This window comes from Rissa tridactyla, chromosome 3 (assembly GCF_028500815.1).
Source record: "Rissa tridactyla isolate bRisTri1 chromosome 3, bRisTri1.patW.cur.20221130, whole genome shotgun sequence".
Taxonomy (NCBI): domain Eukaryota; kingdom Metazoa; phylum Chordata; class Aves; order Charadriiformes; family Laridae; genus Rissa; species Rissa tridactyla.
In genome coordinates this window covers 16,658,404-16,675,448 of record NC_071468.1, presented here as the reverse complement: position 1 = coordinate 16,675,448, position 17,045 = coordinate 16,658,404, and the positions used below count along the sequence as shown (strand labels likewise).

The 17,045-nt window shown below is 38.2% G+C and overlaps 1 protein-coding gene across 5 annotated transcripts in view; it reads right to left on the bottom strand.

Annotated features, from left to right (window-relative positions):
- The window catches only part of NVL (nuclear VCP like), a 48,000-nt gene that overhangs the window by 17,130 nt on the left and 13,825 nt on the right, over positions 1-17,045 (bottom strand). For 4 of the 5 annotated variants that reach the window (XR_008465331.1, XM_054194747.1, XM_054194745.1 and 1 more), the window contains 6 exons: positions 16,006-16,276; positions 13,472-13,690; positions 12,734-12,838; positions 11,873-11,935; positions 10,378-10,497; positions 8,435-8,534 (listed from right to left, as the gene is read on the bottom strand). Coding sequence is in view for 4 of the 5 variants with exons in the window: in XM_054194747.1 (XP_054050722.1) it covers positions 8,435-8,534; positions 10,378-10,497; positions 11,873-11,935; positions 12,734-12,838; positions 13,472-13,690; positions 16,006-16,276 (878 nt within the window). In the remaining variant the exon portion in view is untranslated. The remainder of the gene's footprint in view (positions 1-8,434; positions 8,535-10,377; positions 10,498-11,872; positions 11,936-12,733; positions 12,839-13,471; positions 13,691-16,005; positions 16,277-17,045) is intronic. The other variant, XM_054194746.1, reaches the window with a different exon arrangement.

Here is a 17,045-nt window from a genome sequence, read left to right as displayed (position 1 = left end):
GGAACTCTACCCAAGTTAACCATTAAAAATCCACTTGAAAGGCACAGGGATAAATTAAGAATAACAAGTACACAGGGCAAATCATAAGCACCCATATGTAAACTTAATTTTACTGGTCGTTTGCATTTCTACTATGTATTAATTTTCTGAATGGTAAAATAGGAAACCCATGAAAACACAAAATAGAACTGCAAAGGACAGAATTTGTTTCCCAAGAAGAACTAGACTCCAAATTTTATTATGTGTGGAGAAGTAAGAAACCAAAAATCAACACAAATGTTTCTAGAAAACCATTCAAAGCTTAAATGTAACAGAAATGCCTATCAGCCTTTTAGCACCACAAGCTTCAATACTGAACTTCCAGGTAAGTTAGGATATAAACAGTAAGTCAGGATATGAATACTAAGGACTATTAGCATAACAAGAGATACATGCAGAGCATATAATCTGGGGAAGACCTCAATTCCTGTCTGTATTTCAGCAAAAACTACCTGGATGATGTTTTTAAATGCTTCTTGATGTCCCATTTCCCCATTTACCAAAAACGATTATGGTATTACTTGCTCTATTTCACGAAGGAATTTTCTGTAGTCACCATCCCTGGAGGTATTTAAAAGACATATAGATATGTCACTTAGGGACATGGTTTCATGGTGGACTTGGCAGTGTTAGGTTTATTACATCATAGAATGGTTTGGGTTGGAAGGGACTTTAAAGATCATCTATTTCTAACCCCCCTGCCATGGGCAGGGACACCTCCCACCAGACCAGGCTGCTCAAAGCCCCATCCAGCCCAGCCCGGAACACTTCCAGGGATGGGGCAGCCACAGCTTCTCTGGGCAACCTGTGCCAGTGTCTCACCAACCTCACAATAAAGAATTTCTTCCTAATAGCTCATCTAAATCTCTCCTCTTTCAGTTTAAAACCATTACCCCTCGTCCTAAGGCTACACTCCCTCATGAAGAGTCCCTCCCCATCTCTCCTATAAGCCCCCTTTAGGTACTGGAAGGTCACTATAAGGTCTCCCTGGAGCTTTCTCTTCTCCTGGCTGAACAACCCCAACTCTCTCAGCCTGTCTTCATAGGAGAGGTGCTGCAGCCCTGTGATCATCTTCATGGCCCTCCTCTGGACCCATTCCAACAGGTCCATGTCCTTCTTATGTTGGGGACTCCGAAGCTGGACACAGTACTCCAGGTGGGGTCTCATGAGAGCAGAGCAGAGGGACAGAATCACCTCCCTCGACCTGCTGGCCACGCTTCTTGTGATTCAGCCCAGGATGGGCTTGGCTTTCTGGGCTGCGAGCTCACATTGCCAGCTCATGTTGAGCTTCTCAACCACCAACATCCTCAACTCCTTCTCCTCAGGGCTGTTCCCAAGCCATTCTCCACCCAGCCTGTATTTGTGCTTGGGATTGCTGTGACCCAGGAACATGACCTTGCACTTGGCCTGGTTGAACTTCATGAGGTTTGCACAGGCCCACCTCTCAAGCCTGTCCAGATCCCTCTGGATGCCATCCCTTCCTTCTGGCGTATTGACCATGCCACACAGCTTGGTGTCATTGGCAAACTTGATGAGGGTGCACTCAATCCCAATGTCCATGTTGCCGACAAAGATGTTAAACAGCACTGGTCCCAGTACTGACCCCTGGGAAAAGCCACTTGTCAGTCGTTTACACTTGGACATTGAGCCATTCACTGCAACCCTTTGAGTGCAGCCATCTAGCCAGTTCCTTATCCATTGAGTGGTCCATCCATCAAATCCATGCCTTTCCAATTTAGAGACCAGGATGTCATGAGGGACAGTGTCAAATGCTTTGCGTAAGTACAGGTAAATGACATCTGTTGCTCTCCCCTTATCTACCAACACTGTAGCACCATGGTAGAATGCCACCAGATTTGTCAGGCATGACTTACCCTTGGTGAAGCCATGTTGCCTGTCATCAATCACGTTCTTATTTTCCATATGCTTTAGCAGAGATTCCAGGAGGATCTGCTCCATGACCTTGCCGGGCACAGAGGTGAGACTGACTGGCCTGTAGTTCCTTAGGTCTTCCTTTTTTCCCTTTTTGAAAAGGGGGGTTACATTTCCCCTTTTCCAGTCAGTGGGAACTTCACCAGACTGCCACGACTTTTCAAATATAATGGAAAGTGGCTCAGCAACTTCATCCGCAAGCTCCCTCAGGACCTGTGGATGGATTTCATCAGGTCCCATGGACCTATGTACCTTCAGGTTCCTTAGATGGTCTCAAACCTGATCTTCTCCTATAGTGGATGGTTTGTCATTCTCGTAGCCCCTGCTTTTGCCATCTGCAACTCTGGCAGTGTGGTCAGAGCCCTTGCTGATGAGGACTAAGGCGAAAAAGTTATTCAGTACCTCAGCTTTCTCCATATCCAGGGTGGCCAGGCCTCCTGTTTCCTTCTGGAGAGGGCCCACATCTTCCCTAGGCCTTTACCTCTTGACATACTTACAGAAGTTTTTCCTGTTGTCCGTGATGTCTCTGGCCAGATTTAATTCTAGCTGGGCTTTACCTTGCCTAATCTGGTTCCTGGCCACTCAGACAGTTTCTCTGTATTCTTCCCAGTCTACCTGTCCTTACTTCCACCCTCTGTAGGCCTCCTTTATGCTTTTGAGCTTGTCCAGGAGCTCCTTGTTTATATCCTACATACTACAGTAATGCAAACAGCAAAGTCACAAAAGCATCCATGGAATATACAAAGAAAACTGTATTTTTAGTATAACGGACTTTTTTGAAGTCTGTAAGTTATAGAGATGTGTTAGGTAGCTATGGCAAGAACCTCTTCCAAAAGTAACAGCTGAAAGTTACACCTAAGTCTTAACGCTGCAAACTATCAAGTACTCCAAATGAAGCTGCCAACACCCTTACGATTGTTACATCCTCTTGACAAAATGTAGCCAACAGACTAACTACAAGCATTCATGTATATTAAAGGTGAAGAATTGGGAAAAATTAAGCTGTTATTCCTTACTGTACAGATGTTTAAAAGAAAAAAAAAACCAAACAAAACCACAACAAAACAAAAATTCCACCACCCAAACCCCAAAACAGTAGCATGGAAGCACAGCTGTACCTTTTTTGCAAATGAAAAAAATTGCTTAACTCTGTCAAGATTCCAACTACCTGATCCTACCACAATGTAGTCTTGATTAACTTTTTAAAGAAAGATGTGCATAGTTTTGTTCAACTTCCTGTCTCACCTATGCTTAAAGGATAAAAATTAGAATGAGATGCATACATTAGGAATTGCTCCGCCACCTTTTTCTTGGACAAAACCATTTTTTTCCCCCCCAAGATATGACAGTCATGGCCAGAGGCACCTATGCAGGCAAAAATCAGCTACTGTAGATGTGACAAGAATCTCTTAAGAAAAAAAATACTTGAAAATACTTGATGTATTAATTTAATATCCAGACTAGATGAAACAAGGGTTAAACAGAATGCCTGCCATGGCAGGCCCAAACAAAAACATCCTTCTTACACGTGAGTGCTGTATAATACTTGGTCTTGCTTTTGGCACAAGTGCACTTTCCTGTTTTTGTGTCTCGGTGTACAGAAGTCTTGCCACATTATTAAAATGAGATGACAAAGTTCAGTCAACAGATCAATTACAAACATCAAAACAAATCTCAATAAGGATTGCATTACAACACTGTGCACTTGTAACTTCCCCATTCCAAAGTTCCAAAAACTCTTTAAACATATGGAAAATGCTGTTTCCATTTTGCATGCTGAGAACATGGCACTTGCCATGCTCTTTGTCCAACAATACAAAGTTAGCGATACAGTCTAAAGATGCAGTCATCCATTTGTACTTAAATTATTAAATTGCCCGCATTCAAAGAGTTACCACAACTCATACTAACTCAATAAGCTGCAGTAATGGTAGTTTACAACAAGACCATACGAAAGTTTAAAACACGGATCTACGCTCCCCATCTCCCAATGAGTCAATTCACTTCACTCTGCTCGTTCAGACCTGGGCCTAAAGTTCTTGAAAATTCAAGTCATGTAACACAGAAGATCAGTATTTACTCATTGGTCAAACTCACTCATTGGATGCACTTCATATCTGTTTAAAGAATTGAATAATGTCCCCCTTTCAGGAATTTCAAAGCATTCCATCCTGATAAATCATAATGTTCTCTCCCTATCTATTATCTTGAAACTTATCTAAACAAAAGAGAGTCAACTAATTTTAGATACATTTAACATTTTAATGAAATCAAGGTAGTCATCATAGATACCTCTTTCAAAGCCTATTATTATCTCTCAAGTTTGAAAGTGAAACATGGAAACGTGGTAACACACACACCACTTCTTTTCCAAGCAGCTGTCTCACAGAGAGAATATACTTCTATTAAGAGAAATCTAATTAATAATTTCCTGTCTTGGTTTTCTGATGTAATCAATGGTGTTGACTACATTTTTAGAAGACAGCAGTACCGTTTTCCAGATAATTTGGCAAAATCACATAAGATGACATTTAGAGTACATCCGTTCCTTGCTTTGTTTTTAAAGGTTAAAACAGGCACTAGCCTCTAGAGAATCATGTAGTATTTCAGTTTGCTACACTGCTCTCCAAACTATTGCAAAATTTTAGGAGCCCTAAAAGGTTTTCTGAGACTCCAGATGAACACTGCAGTTAACAACTTTGCTCCTACGCAACAAGCGAACTCCACTAAAGTTTCTGTGAAAGATACGTAACATTCAAGGGCTGGTGAAATGCAGAAATACAATTTGTGTGAAGTAGAACTATCATGAAAGAAACTGTTTGATGCCTTAATGTATTAGCTGCTTTTCTTAGATCTTATCTTGCCTTTAATTCAGCAACATGTATAAACAGGTATAAACATAACAAACAAAATACCCAAACCAAAACTGTAACTATTGTCAGAGACTGAAGATTATTTTTTTATGGTGTTTCAAAACATGTGGTTCAGGTGAATAGCTCTAGAAAATTAATATAAACTTGCTAAAGAAAAACAGAACTCAGAAAAACAGAACAGGGGAATTTTGCAAAACTTAATTTTAAAAAGCTAGAGAAAAAGACCATAAATGAAAGCAAAGATATCATCACAATTTATGTCAAGCTTAAATCACTATCAGTTTGCAGTGTTTCACTGATTTCTGGTCTGCTTCCTCAGGTTACACACAGTTCCTTGGATCCCACCATAAATGCTGCTGATGCCTTGATCAGCATTTCTCTACAGAGTTTATAAATGTTCAAAGCCTGGGGAAGTAAGAAAAGAGCAGAAAGTAGCAATATCCAATACTGAAACTCCCACTGGTAACTAGAAAATTGTGGGAAATTATAGACCTTAGTTAACAGTAGTGCTTGATGGTTTTTAAGTATTTAGCCTTGGATTTTGGGAAGGAAGTAGACTGAAAACAAATACAATTATTCTGATCCATAAAGTTTCTAACAGGACATGACATTTCTGCCTCTTTTTTTTTTCCCCCCTCTCTCTTTTTAATGACATTGAGTGCTTTAAAAGTTTAATCCTCTTCAGACAAAGTTTGAAATTACTTCTGCATTTAGGTGGAAAGAGACTGAGCTGGGAATACTGGATCCCTGCTAATTTAGCACTAGTCAAGAAAGACCTACAGAGGACTTTCAAAGTCATTGAGTAAGCACAAAAAAACCTTAAAATACCCTCCTTTTAAGGACAGATCAAAGGCTTACTTCAGCACTGACAGAGTAAGAATTACCACTTGCATATTGTACGTGATAAACAAAAGAACCAATCTATTGTGCCTGCCCTTTTGGCAAAAAGGAAATTAGAGTGTTCCAAGTGCTTAAAGGCTATTACAAAAAAAGAATTTGGTAGTTTTTGGCAATGGGGTATATAAACCACCACCATTTCACAATAAAACCTTGTCACGAGTGCTAAGACCTCACTGGAACAACTGTGCCAGGAATATACCTTGATGGCGAAACTGGTTAAGCTACTGCCACCCTACTGCTAGTACTATTATTCTTATTAATAATAATAATATATTTATGAGAGAAGATTTTTCTTTTGGCACAATATATTTTCTCTCCTATCCAGCTGAGGAGAGGAGTGACAGAGTGGCTTTGGTGGGCACCTGGCATCCAGCCAGGGTGAACCCATCACTTCCATTTACAGAATTTGCAGACATATTTATACCCTTCAATTTGAAGATGGTAGTTGTTATCCCTGCCTTTGCCTTTTCTTTACGTTTGGCATTTTTACCTCAAATTCACTTTTTTCATCAATGCCACTGGCTGGTAATACACCGCTGAGTTCATGCCTAACAAATTTCACAGCTTCCTTCAAATATTAGTTCAACCCTCATTACTTAGGAAAGTTTTGTAATTTAAACTATTCTGGTATAATAAAACAGTACATCTAGCACTGCAGCTGAACAAGACAACAGTGACTTTTTAAAACAAACAAAAAAAAATAATCCCCAAACACAGAGGTACTTTATACCAACATAATGGTAAAACTGCCTCCAGTATAAGGCTTATAAAGGGATGGATTAACAATTGCACAGATGACTACTTCACACTGCATAAAAATGAGACCCATAAGCAAGTACTGAATCAGTGTAAACCTAAACCCAGCAAAGCTGGGAATTAGGAGAAACCTGCCACGCACAAGTATTCATATCTTGAAATTAACATCTGAGCAACATTTACTCTAAACTGGCCCTTGTAAAGCTATGAAACTATTCCCAGTCAGCTGCCTCTGGGAAAGGAGTCATTAGCTCAGAACAGGGCCACGTACACACACTGGCCCAAAAAAATACTCGCCCCATGTATACCTGTGGTACACCTGAGGTGGCACTGCAAGAAGTCAAGACGGATATTTCCTCAACTTCCAAAGTGTTGGAATCCACACCCCAAGCTACCAGTCAGAGATAATGACAGAGTATACTGTCATCAGCAATTAGATATGAAGCCCTTGAGAAACACTGACCAATAAGGCTGCTTGATATAAATACTTGCACTAGCATAATTACTTTAGTGAGAGATCTCTTTCCTAAGGCAAGTTGATGACACTAGTACTAACACCCTTGGTACATCCAACTGTATCTATATATAGATGTGCTACATTGTATAACCTTATTCTCTTTTCTACATTGGATTAGATAGGTCATAATCATTAAGCTCATGCCAAGAAACCTTACAACTTTAAATCAATGAATTTCTACAAGTAGATTTAGATTTAAGCATCTACTGCTCATACTTCACCATGTCGAAGGCTTGATAGTCTGTCATAGTGCAAAAAATTCAAGAAAGAGGAAAATTTTCCTCAAATTTTTTGAATTTTTTAACCATTGTAAACCAAAACCACTTCATGGTTGCCTATTTTAGGTGATTCCAGACGAAATTTTCATTGATCTATAGGACACAAGCAATCTGTCAAGTATTTTAACTTTCTTATCTTCCAATTTATATTGAAAGTAGCTATGCTACTGTTTTTCCCTGTTAAGCCACTTGTCATCAGAATTCTACATCTTACTTAATACAGGCATGTATGAAACAACTAACTTGTCTTGTCATTACCAGTAACTTGCCAAATACATGCAATATTCAGAAAAAAGTTCATAACCCAGAAAGTGCGACATCTTCATGCATATATTTTTTTTCTCTACCAACAGCAAATTCCTTTACTTCTAACTCTCAGCACCTAGATGGAGTTCAAATTCAGGAAAAGGCAAGTTTCTTGCTGTCTGTAAAACACAAGACTTCTCCACAATACAAAAAAAAGAGGCAAAAAGTTGGTTATAAAACACATGATGTTTGTAAAGTAGATGTCAGTGCTTAGCTTATTAACTGAGAAGATGCTGCAGGAATTGCAAAAGCTACTAAAAATTGAAGAGCCGGTGAGGGAGCAGAGACAGCTGTCACTGTCAAAGCTTGGCAGAACATGAGGGAACAGCAGAGTACGTTCAGGCTGAGGGAGTGCGTTCGGAACATGAAGCCCAGGAAGCAAAAGATAAGCAAATGGAAAAATGATTTAACATGAGATAGGTGCCTCAAGGAAAAAAGAATTAAAAATAGCGGTAAACTATAAGGTTGCTTTGAACAGAAAAATCAATGGAAGCAACAAAAAAAAAAAAAAAATTATGTTTTAGTTCCCTTTTGTTTATGTTCCAAGGAGATAATCCAAAGTCCAATTACATCAAAGGCCTTTCAAAGCATTTTACAGCAATGGTATCAGGTGCTAATTAAGACACATTTTAAAGAGGTTGCTTCATCTCACACTGTCACAAGAATATGGAATAGATTAATTGATCACAAAAGGTTTGGATTTGAGGAGACACTGTAATTTTAAGTACAAAACAAGGTTAGTTATACAATTCAAATATGTAAGAACACATGATTTAATTAGAAGAGAACCAAGGACAACTGATTTCTCTTGTTTATGATTTTTGGGTCCTTACCTGGCCTGTTTGTGGCAGCCATAATGAAAACCTGCTGACGATTCTCCAGACCATCCATCTCCGTAAGTAACTGGTTAACTACTCGGACACTGGCTCCTGACTTTAAAAGGAGAAATTTGTCAACAAAATTGAGGAAACAGTGGGAATGAGAATATTTCAAAGTAAAAGAAACAAAAGATCTACTAGCTCCCTGCCCTCACATGCTATTCAAATAAAAAGTTTCTTTTTCACACTTTCAATGTAGTTGCATTCTGGATTTCTACTATCATGTTCTTAGCATTTTTCCTCTGCAAATTCATGCTACCTATACACCTGCCACACATTTTAACATGTGGCAAACCTTTTACTTCACATTAAAAATGAAGCAGTCACTTGAAGTACATATAGATGTTTATACTAATCATTCTCACATCTACCTCAACAATAAAACCCAAAACTTCTCAATATTCTGGTTTTGGGGAGGAAAAAGAAAAACACAAAACCAATACACTCCAAATATTTAAACCTCTGAAAGTTAACACCATAGTAGTGACTTCCCATAACCAAACTCAATAGCTTAATCTGAATTTCTTTCTAGAGCTGGGGAGACAGAGAGAGAAAGCACAGGGAGCTGGAGAACAAGTTCAATTATGCAGTAAAACTGCTTGACGATTCTGAAGAATGTTGTTCTAAGTGTAACTGTGTTCTTTTAAACATACAAAAATATTATAATTATCCATAGGTGGATTTATGTGTGGTGAAACTGCACATAGGTCTCAAGAAGCCAATGGAAACATCAAGCACCCCTGAGTTTCAATTATGAATCCCAAGGATTGTCACCAGTATCACAGCCTAAGTACTAAAGTCACCGGTCTCCTGCACAGACAGTACCTCTACATGGTTGAAGGAGGCTGCGAAGAGCAGGGATGCGCTTCTAGGCACCAAGTTGCTGCCTGCTGTTGCCTCCACAGAAGTGAAATATAGTGAGGGCAAAGCACACTTGTTCCCCCTCCTTAGCTACCATCTATGCCTACTGTGCTGCCTAGTACTGGACACCTTTTATGGCTCTTTGGGTACCACCACTTCATGACATTCAAGAAGCCAAGTCTGAATTTTTCAGCTTGGCTATCTTTCATGGGAGGTGGCATGCAAATTCAGAAGAAAAGGTACCATTCAGAAACAGCTGATCAAACTTCCTCTCTCCTATGAACTGGAACTACAACAGTCCTTCTGCTAAAGTCATTGATGGCAATATCTAAACAGTACTGTACGCAACTTGTCTGTTGAAAAAAGAGCATCTTTTCTTTCAGCCATCGACATACATATACCCGTACAGTACCATAAAAAAAGATGCACTTCCTTTGCATAAAAGACAGAGCAGCTTTCCTTTCAACACACTGACAGTTTGCACTAACACCACCGCCCCCAGTGTAGAAGTTAATCCTAGGTGTAGGTAGCTCCTACTCCAAAACAACAATGACCAAAAAAAAAAAAAAAAAAAAAAAAATCAAGACAGAGAAAACTTCACAAGTGGAATAGCTTTGAAATCTAACGCATTCCACTTATGCTCCTGCCTCAAATATTTTCATGACCCAGTTCATGTTGTTCAACTAAATACATACTTCATGCAAGCATTACAGCTGCATACAGCTGTCAGGATTTGGTCATAAATTAAACATGATATTAAACTGCACTCCATCTTTTCCTATGGCTCTACACAGCCATTGGTGGAAATACACACATTCTGAAGATATTTTTTTCTATATATGCATACTAAAAAAAGTATTAAGCTTTATAGAATTTCACAAACAAGTTTTTCCTCAAATATGAGAAAGCCTATTGTATTGTTTTTCTTGTGAGACACTGAATGTAGTACCCTTCCAGGTATTTCTGTTGCTAGGACAATGCCACAAAAGCTGCAACTGAGATAATCTATTTACAGAGATATTTTAAGACAGACTCACTTCATGGTCAGACCTCCGAGGGCACAAAGCATCAACTTCATCAAAAAATATAACACACGGGGCTGAATTCCTGGCACGCTGGAATACCTGACGTACAGCACGTTCACTTTCACCAACATACTAAAACAAATGACAACTCACGGTGAAACAATGTTAAGACATGAAGATTTTGCTTGAAAAATAAAGAATCACAACTTCCAACACTATTTGATGTGCTTTGCAAGGGAGAAGTGCAACCTGATAACCAGTTTTCTTCTGACAACAGTCTGTTTCTCTATTTCCTGACTGACCAAGATTTACATGGGAACTAGTTGTCACTAGCTCACTTTGGACAGTTTACACTTTAACAGAAGTCCTACTTTCTGGAGAATAAATCTAACTTGCCATCCTTGTGCTGATGAGCATTAACAAATACAAATTTAATTAAGGACCCTGTTGTTCTTCAGCTGTTCGTAAACAAACCCAGTGAGCAATATGAACACAATAAACACATGAAGTTCATATAGTGTTGCCTGAAGACAGCAGGGTTAGTGGTAGGGAACCAAAAAGTAAGCCAGGATTTCACTTTGAATGGCAAATTGCAGGCGTGGGGGTTGCCAATTTGTAAATTCAAACACGTCATTTTTTCCAAACAAACATGTTTTGATACAATTTATGTCTTAACATAGTCTCTGAATCACAGCCAGACATTCTCTCCTTACTCTAGAAGGAAGCAGGGCTCCTCATTAACTTAAGAGTTTATTTCCTGCCTGTATCAGTACTTGAAGTACACATAAAAAAAAACGTTTGGGCAAAGATTCCACTTTATTGATAAACGGGTAACTGCCATGGTCTTCCGAGATGTGGGCTGCAGCTGTCTTGCCCAGCTCAACACATTCTCTTAACTCTAACATGTTATATGTTAGAGGTCCCTATGTTATATGGGACTGAAGTTGTATCGCAACACTTCTAAGTCCAGTGCTTCAAAAACTCAGACTAAAGCACTTTTATCCGTTAACACTTTAAAATCTTTTTAAAAAAAAATCACTTTGATCAACTGAAAAACCACATGGCTTTCCAAGATTTCAAATGTCCATTAAGAAGCTAAAATGACTGGCAGAACATATTTCCAAACTTGAAAGTTGAAAAGTTTATTTTGCTTAGTGAAAGCTGCCGATTTGCAGTTACTGATCACCATGTTCTCTCACTGTAGATTGGAATTTTTGTTCTTTTTCCTAATCTACATAAAAGCAATGATGTATGTAGTTGGTCATTTAGAAATCCTACTTCAGTCAAGAAGGCCCCATCTGCTAGGTAATTTAAACCAAGGTATATACTTGAACTACCCAGATAGCTTTTTCCATTTCACATGAACAACTTCACTGCTAAAAACTTTAAGCAGAGTTTAAATGAGGCAACTTCAACTGCACCAGCATCAGTTGTGTAATTATCAGGAATTTTGCTTGCCCCATGCTATAGACAAGGATTCCATAAATAACAAAAAGTTAGTGCATACCATATTTAGTAGTTCAGGACCTTTCACAGATATGAAGTTCAGTCCAGATTCATTTGCCACAGCCTATCAAAAAGGAAAATACAGATGTATATATAAAACACATATTTTTCATGTTTTCTTTTGTTCTGTCCATGGAGTAATAAACAAACTTAAGGGAAGGAGCACAGTTATCAACTGTTTGTAAAATATAGAAAACAGAACAAAGTATAATTATATGCAATTAAGAGTGGGAGGGGGGTGGGGAATTTAGCCAGGTGTTCTCTGTGTTTAATGAGACAGTGTTCCAGATTCACACCCCACTTCCCTCTCCCATATTAGCTGAAGAATTCTTAATAATTAGTTGGAGTTAAAGAGATACTCAACTACATAAGAGCACTTGAAGACAAAGATGAGTGACAACCTGGACATTTGCATGATTATCTGCATTTACATGGGGAGGCCATAAGAACTGAAATGCTCGAGAAGGAAAACAGAAGTATTTGCAGTAAGGTAAATATAATAAATAAAAATACATAAATATAATAGTGTAGACTACTTCCAAATATATAATTTATTTACAGGGAAATATTCCATAGAAGTGGTTATCTAACAGAGTTTCTCCCCATCTTTGCTACTTTGTTCTTAACCAACTTCATTCCTTCAAGCTTTGCAGTAACTCCCTCTCAATTCAAGGAAAATTGTAACTTCATGACAAGAAAAATCAAGTAATTTTAGCACAGAGGCCCAAATTTAATTTTCTGATGAGAAGTGGTGCAAAACATCAACTTCTGTCAGTATCATACAGACTCAGTCATTCCTACAAAAACACCCACTTCAAAAAGGTTTTCCAGTATTTTTAAACATGTTTACAAAATGCATTACCTTAGCTAACAGTGTTTTGCCGCACCCAGGAGGCCCTGCAAGCAGGACACCAGCTGGAGTAGTCAGGCCCAGAGCTTTAAACTGCTCTGGGTTTCGCACAGGTGCCTATAAAAGAAATTGTCATAGTTATCTGTGACAAAAAGCTAACATTAAACTTTTCATTTCAGTTACAGTTGGATGAAAAATCATTCATAAGCAAGTACTTTATTCCAATTCTTTATAGGCTTAAAGAATAAATAGTCGATCAGCATCTTATTAGCTTGCACTGATAAGTACCCCAAAATGGGAGAAGTATCATTATTCAGAGGCAAAGATTTTATTTACCTAAGTTCTCATCTTAAGGTGTTAGTGTTAAGTATTCCTCTGACTTCCTTCTGCTAACCTTCCAGCTAAGTAGTCTCCAATTCTTCGTGTGGCAGTTGCATAACTAAGGTTATCGGTACAAAACTTTTAGAATACTTAAGATTCAGCAAGAATGAACATATTGTATTCATGCTTTCAGTTTTCAGTAAGTGAAATGTTAAATACATGCACCAGACTTGTAAGAAATTTGAAAGCAAATTGCAGAAGTCTGACTATTTTAAATTAAGATGTTGCAAAATTTCTGGTTTGTAGAACATTAGAACTCATGGGCAGCACATTATACCTTAAATAAATATTAAAAACCAAACAAGCATAGTTTTATTTCCTGCATAGGGGGAAGTGCAAAAAATCTTTGAAAGTAAGGTTAAGACATACCAATATTGCCATAGTCAGCTCCTCCCGAACATCCTCCAGGGCTCCGATATCTGCCCATGTCACATCAGGAATTGTGACAAAGCCTTCTCTCTTGGCAGAGGGTTGCACTGATGACAGTGCAACAATAAAATCATTCATCTCAATGCACAGCTTCTGCAGCTGTTCCTCAGGCAAAGGGTCTTGCTTCTTCAGCAAATCCAGAAGTCTGTGCAATTCATCCTTAGGGTACACAGAAACAGAGAAAAAGATTAGGCACTGGATTAGATTTTAAGAACCCTTTTTTTAAAGGGCTTTTTCAAAGCAATACTTTCTTCAACTGTAATATTAATTACTATAAAATAAATTATTATGTAAAATACACACAAAATATGCAAAATAACATTAAACATTAACATTAATGATAAAAATGTTCCAGGAAAGCACTATGTACATTTAACACTTGTGAAAGTCTGATGGACTACAACCTTGATTTAGATACTACAGAAACAGAGCTAGCACATGTATTTTTGTCTTCAAATTCTCCCTACTGCTTCTCCCACAATGACTAGGAGAAAGTTCTTTCCATGATGAAGTTTCTAAAATATCTATTCATTATATGTATTATTTTAATAAGAAATTGCTCTCAAGAGAAAGTGAACAACTCTGCTGAACAGCACAATTTCAACAATTTGCAGAATATTCAGTTACTCTTAACACATTCTTAGATTATACACTTTTATTTAACATAATTTGATTTCAAGTCGTAACTCATTTCCTCAGGCTGATTCGAACTGGGTTTGTAACCAGGCCCTGATAAATTTTGGGCAAACGGAATACGGGTATAAGGTAATGCTTTTCAACACTGTCCCATCTTGCAGACCACAGCACCCCAGGCACATATGTTCCAATTTCCCCCATCAGTTCCTTATTGGGGAAACTATTTGAGAAAATACTTGATCAAAAGACTTTATACTTTCACAACATAAATACATCCCAATTCTAATACGGAAAGGCTGTATCAAAGCCAATTGACACGGCACCATAAGTAAAATTATACCAGGATTTTCATTATAAGACAGAGGGAGAAAAAAAGATGATTTGTAAAAACTCTGTTAAGTTTCCACATTTTTCCGACAGCAGTATATGGGAAAAGTATCACCTCCTATTTGTTGCAACTAAGATAGCTCTACAACTGACCACAAAGAAACAGAAGTGGTTTTGGTGCCTGATATTCCTTTTAAGCCCTCCCTCTTCTCCTTAACAGAGCCGTTTACAGAAACTCTGAAATAGCCGAGACCACTGGGTTTGTTTACTTGAATTGTGTGAATGACTTTTAAAGGTTTTGCATGTTTATTTTTCCATTATAAACATAATATAATGGTTTTAATGACAATAGCCTGTATTAGACTATGTCAACCTCCTGCCAGCTATCAAAACATGGCTCTGTTAGGATTAGACTTCCTCATCCTCAATAACCCCTTTGATCATGGTGATGTTGATAAAAGCTGCAACTACCTGCCCCTCCCCACTTTCTTTTGGCTACATCAGGCCCCAGGAACCACTGGGAGGTATGCAGTATGATTATGTTACTCTTATACAAAGGCTTATTACAGCTTTTTACACTGTTTTTTTATTAATTACAGTAAGTTTTCTTTGACAGTCCTTCTAAAACCAGAATCTGAGTACAATGTGGATTTAAAACCACTTTGTTTTACTTCTCCAGACAGATCTTTAGAAAGCCTACACATAATGAAAACACACACACACTCAAAATTTTGAGAAGTAGGACCAAGAATTTCTATATGAAGATGTTCTGCTTCACTGACCACAGCACATTACTTGGACCACGGAATAATTCTGGCACTGGAAATGCTATTTTCTGCAGCAGAATTCCATCTGTATTGCACATGAGCAGATACCTTCTCTGCAGCTTAAGTCGCATTGCTAACCAAACTTTTCTACTGGATAGTAGAAAACACTCTTCCTCAAATTTGCTATAGGCACTAGACACCACATGCAATTTGCCCCAGGTAATCACATAGCTAGATGTAAAACGTAGACTGCATAAATACTGCTAGACTTTGGCTAACTGTAACTACACCAGGTCAGGGAAGAGCCCCAGGCATCACAATAGATATTTCACTAAGGGCACAGCAAACAGCTTGGTAAAAACTCAGTGGAAGTCTGGTATTTTTATGATTCTCTTGCAGTCAATACACTTTTGAAAAGAGATATATCCACTATTTTAACATCTGGTCTGCTAGAAAACAAAATACAACACAAACAACAATGACGAAAAATCCAAGGAAAATAAGACACCTTATGTAAAATATTAATACTATTTTTAGAAGGTGCGGGTTTGGGAGACACTTATTCAGACCTATTATATGGGTCATTAGAAGTTAAGCTTCTGGCTTAGGAGGTGATATTTCTAAATCTAAATTTATTATTAAGTTGGCCACAGATGTTTAAAGATTTATGAGCAATGACTTTCACAACTATAAAATGGCTCAATTCTTAAGATATTAGAGGCACATGCTTCAAAGAACAAATACCTTAGGAGGAAGTTCTGGTTGCTTGGTATCCTCCTCCACCAGGACGTCTGTTCCTATTCCCATGCTTTCTTCAGCTGTGTTTCCTCCAGCGTGTATATGTTTGCTTTTCTGCTCCTCAGATTTTATCAGGATCCTGTTCACTGTGCACATAGCTGCCTCACGACAAAGTGCCATCAGATCAGCACCGACATAACCCGGAGTGAGCCGTGCTAAATGATGAAATTCAAAGGACTCTGGGAGTTTAAGTTTTCGACACAAAGTCCGAAGAATTCTAATCAAATAAGGAGAAAAAAGAACAATAAAATAAAGATGAAGCTGTGTTTTTTTTATTTTCACATGAAAACAAACAGCACTGATTTAAGGTCTCTTTCAGTCCACGTGAACTGAAGTAGTACTGTGGGAACAGTTTTCACTCAACTAGGGAGTAACCAAGACTGAAACCCACAAAACTATGCTATATATTTCCTTTCAGTTCTTAAACAAAACCCAAGAACATCAACCGGGCAATGTCAATCAGTGGGTAAAAGCTAGTTTTGCTGAATCTAAATATTATAGATGCTTTAAACCTTAGTTTGTGATTTTAAATTGACAGAGTAGATCTCAGACTGTATCAGAGATGCACACAAGTTATCCATTGGGATATTTCATCCTGTATTCCTAACCACCTTAGTTTGCATTGTCTGTTCCATCCCACTTTTATTTATTTATTGAAGAATATCCACAACAAACTACTCTGCAAGAAGGAAACAAAATCAGACTGTGTAAGGAGCGCTGTCTTTTAATTTTCAGTATCTTTCCCCCACCATTGTCAGTCACATACAACTGCAGATATTTCCTACGTCCCCAGTAAAATTTTCAGCTTATGTGTACACCTCATGTGTTACCTCATCCTCACTTGAAAGCTAAAGTTACACCTGCCTATGCTGTTCCACCACTGATACAAAACAGCTCTCTGAAGCTGATAGTGAAGTGCTTATGCCTTACACTTTATATTTTTATAGTGGGAGTTTTTTCACTCTGTATCAAGGCTGAAGCTTTAA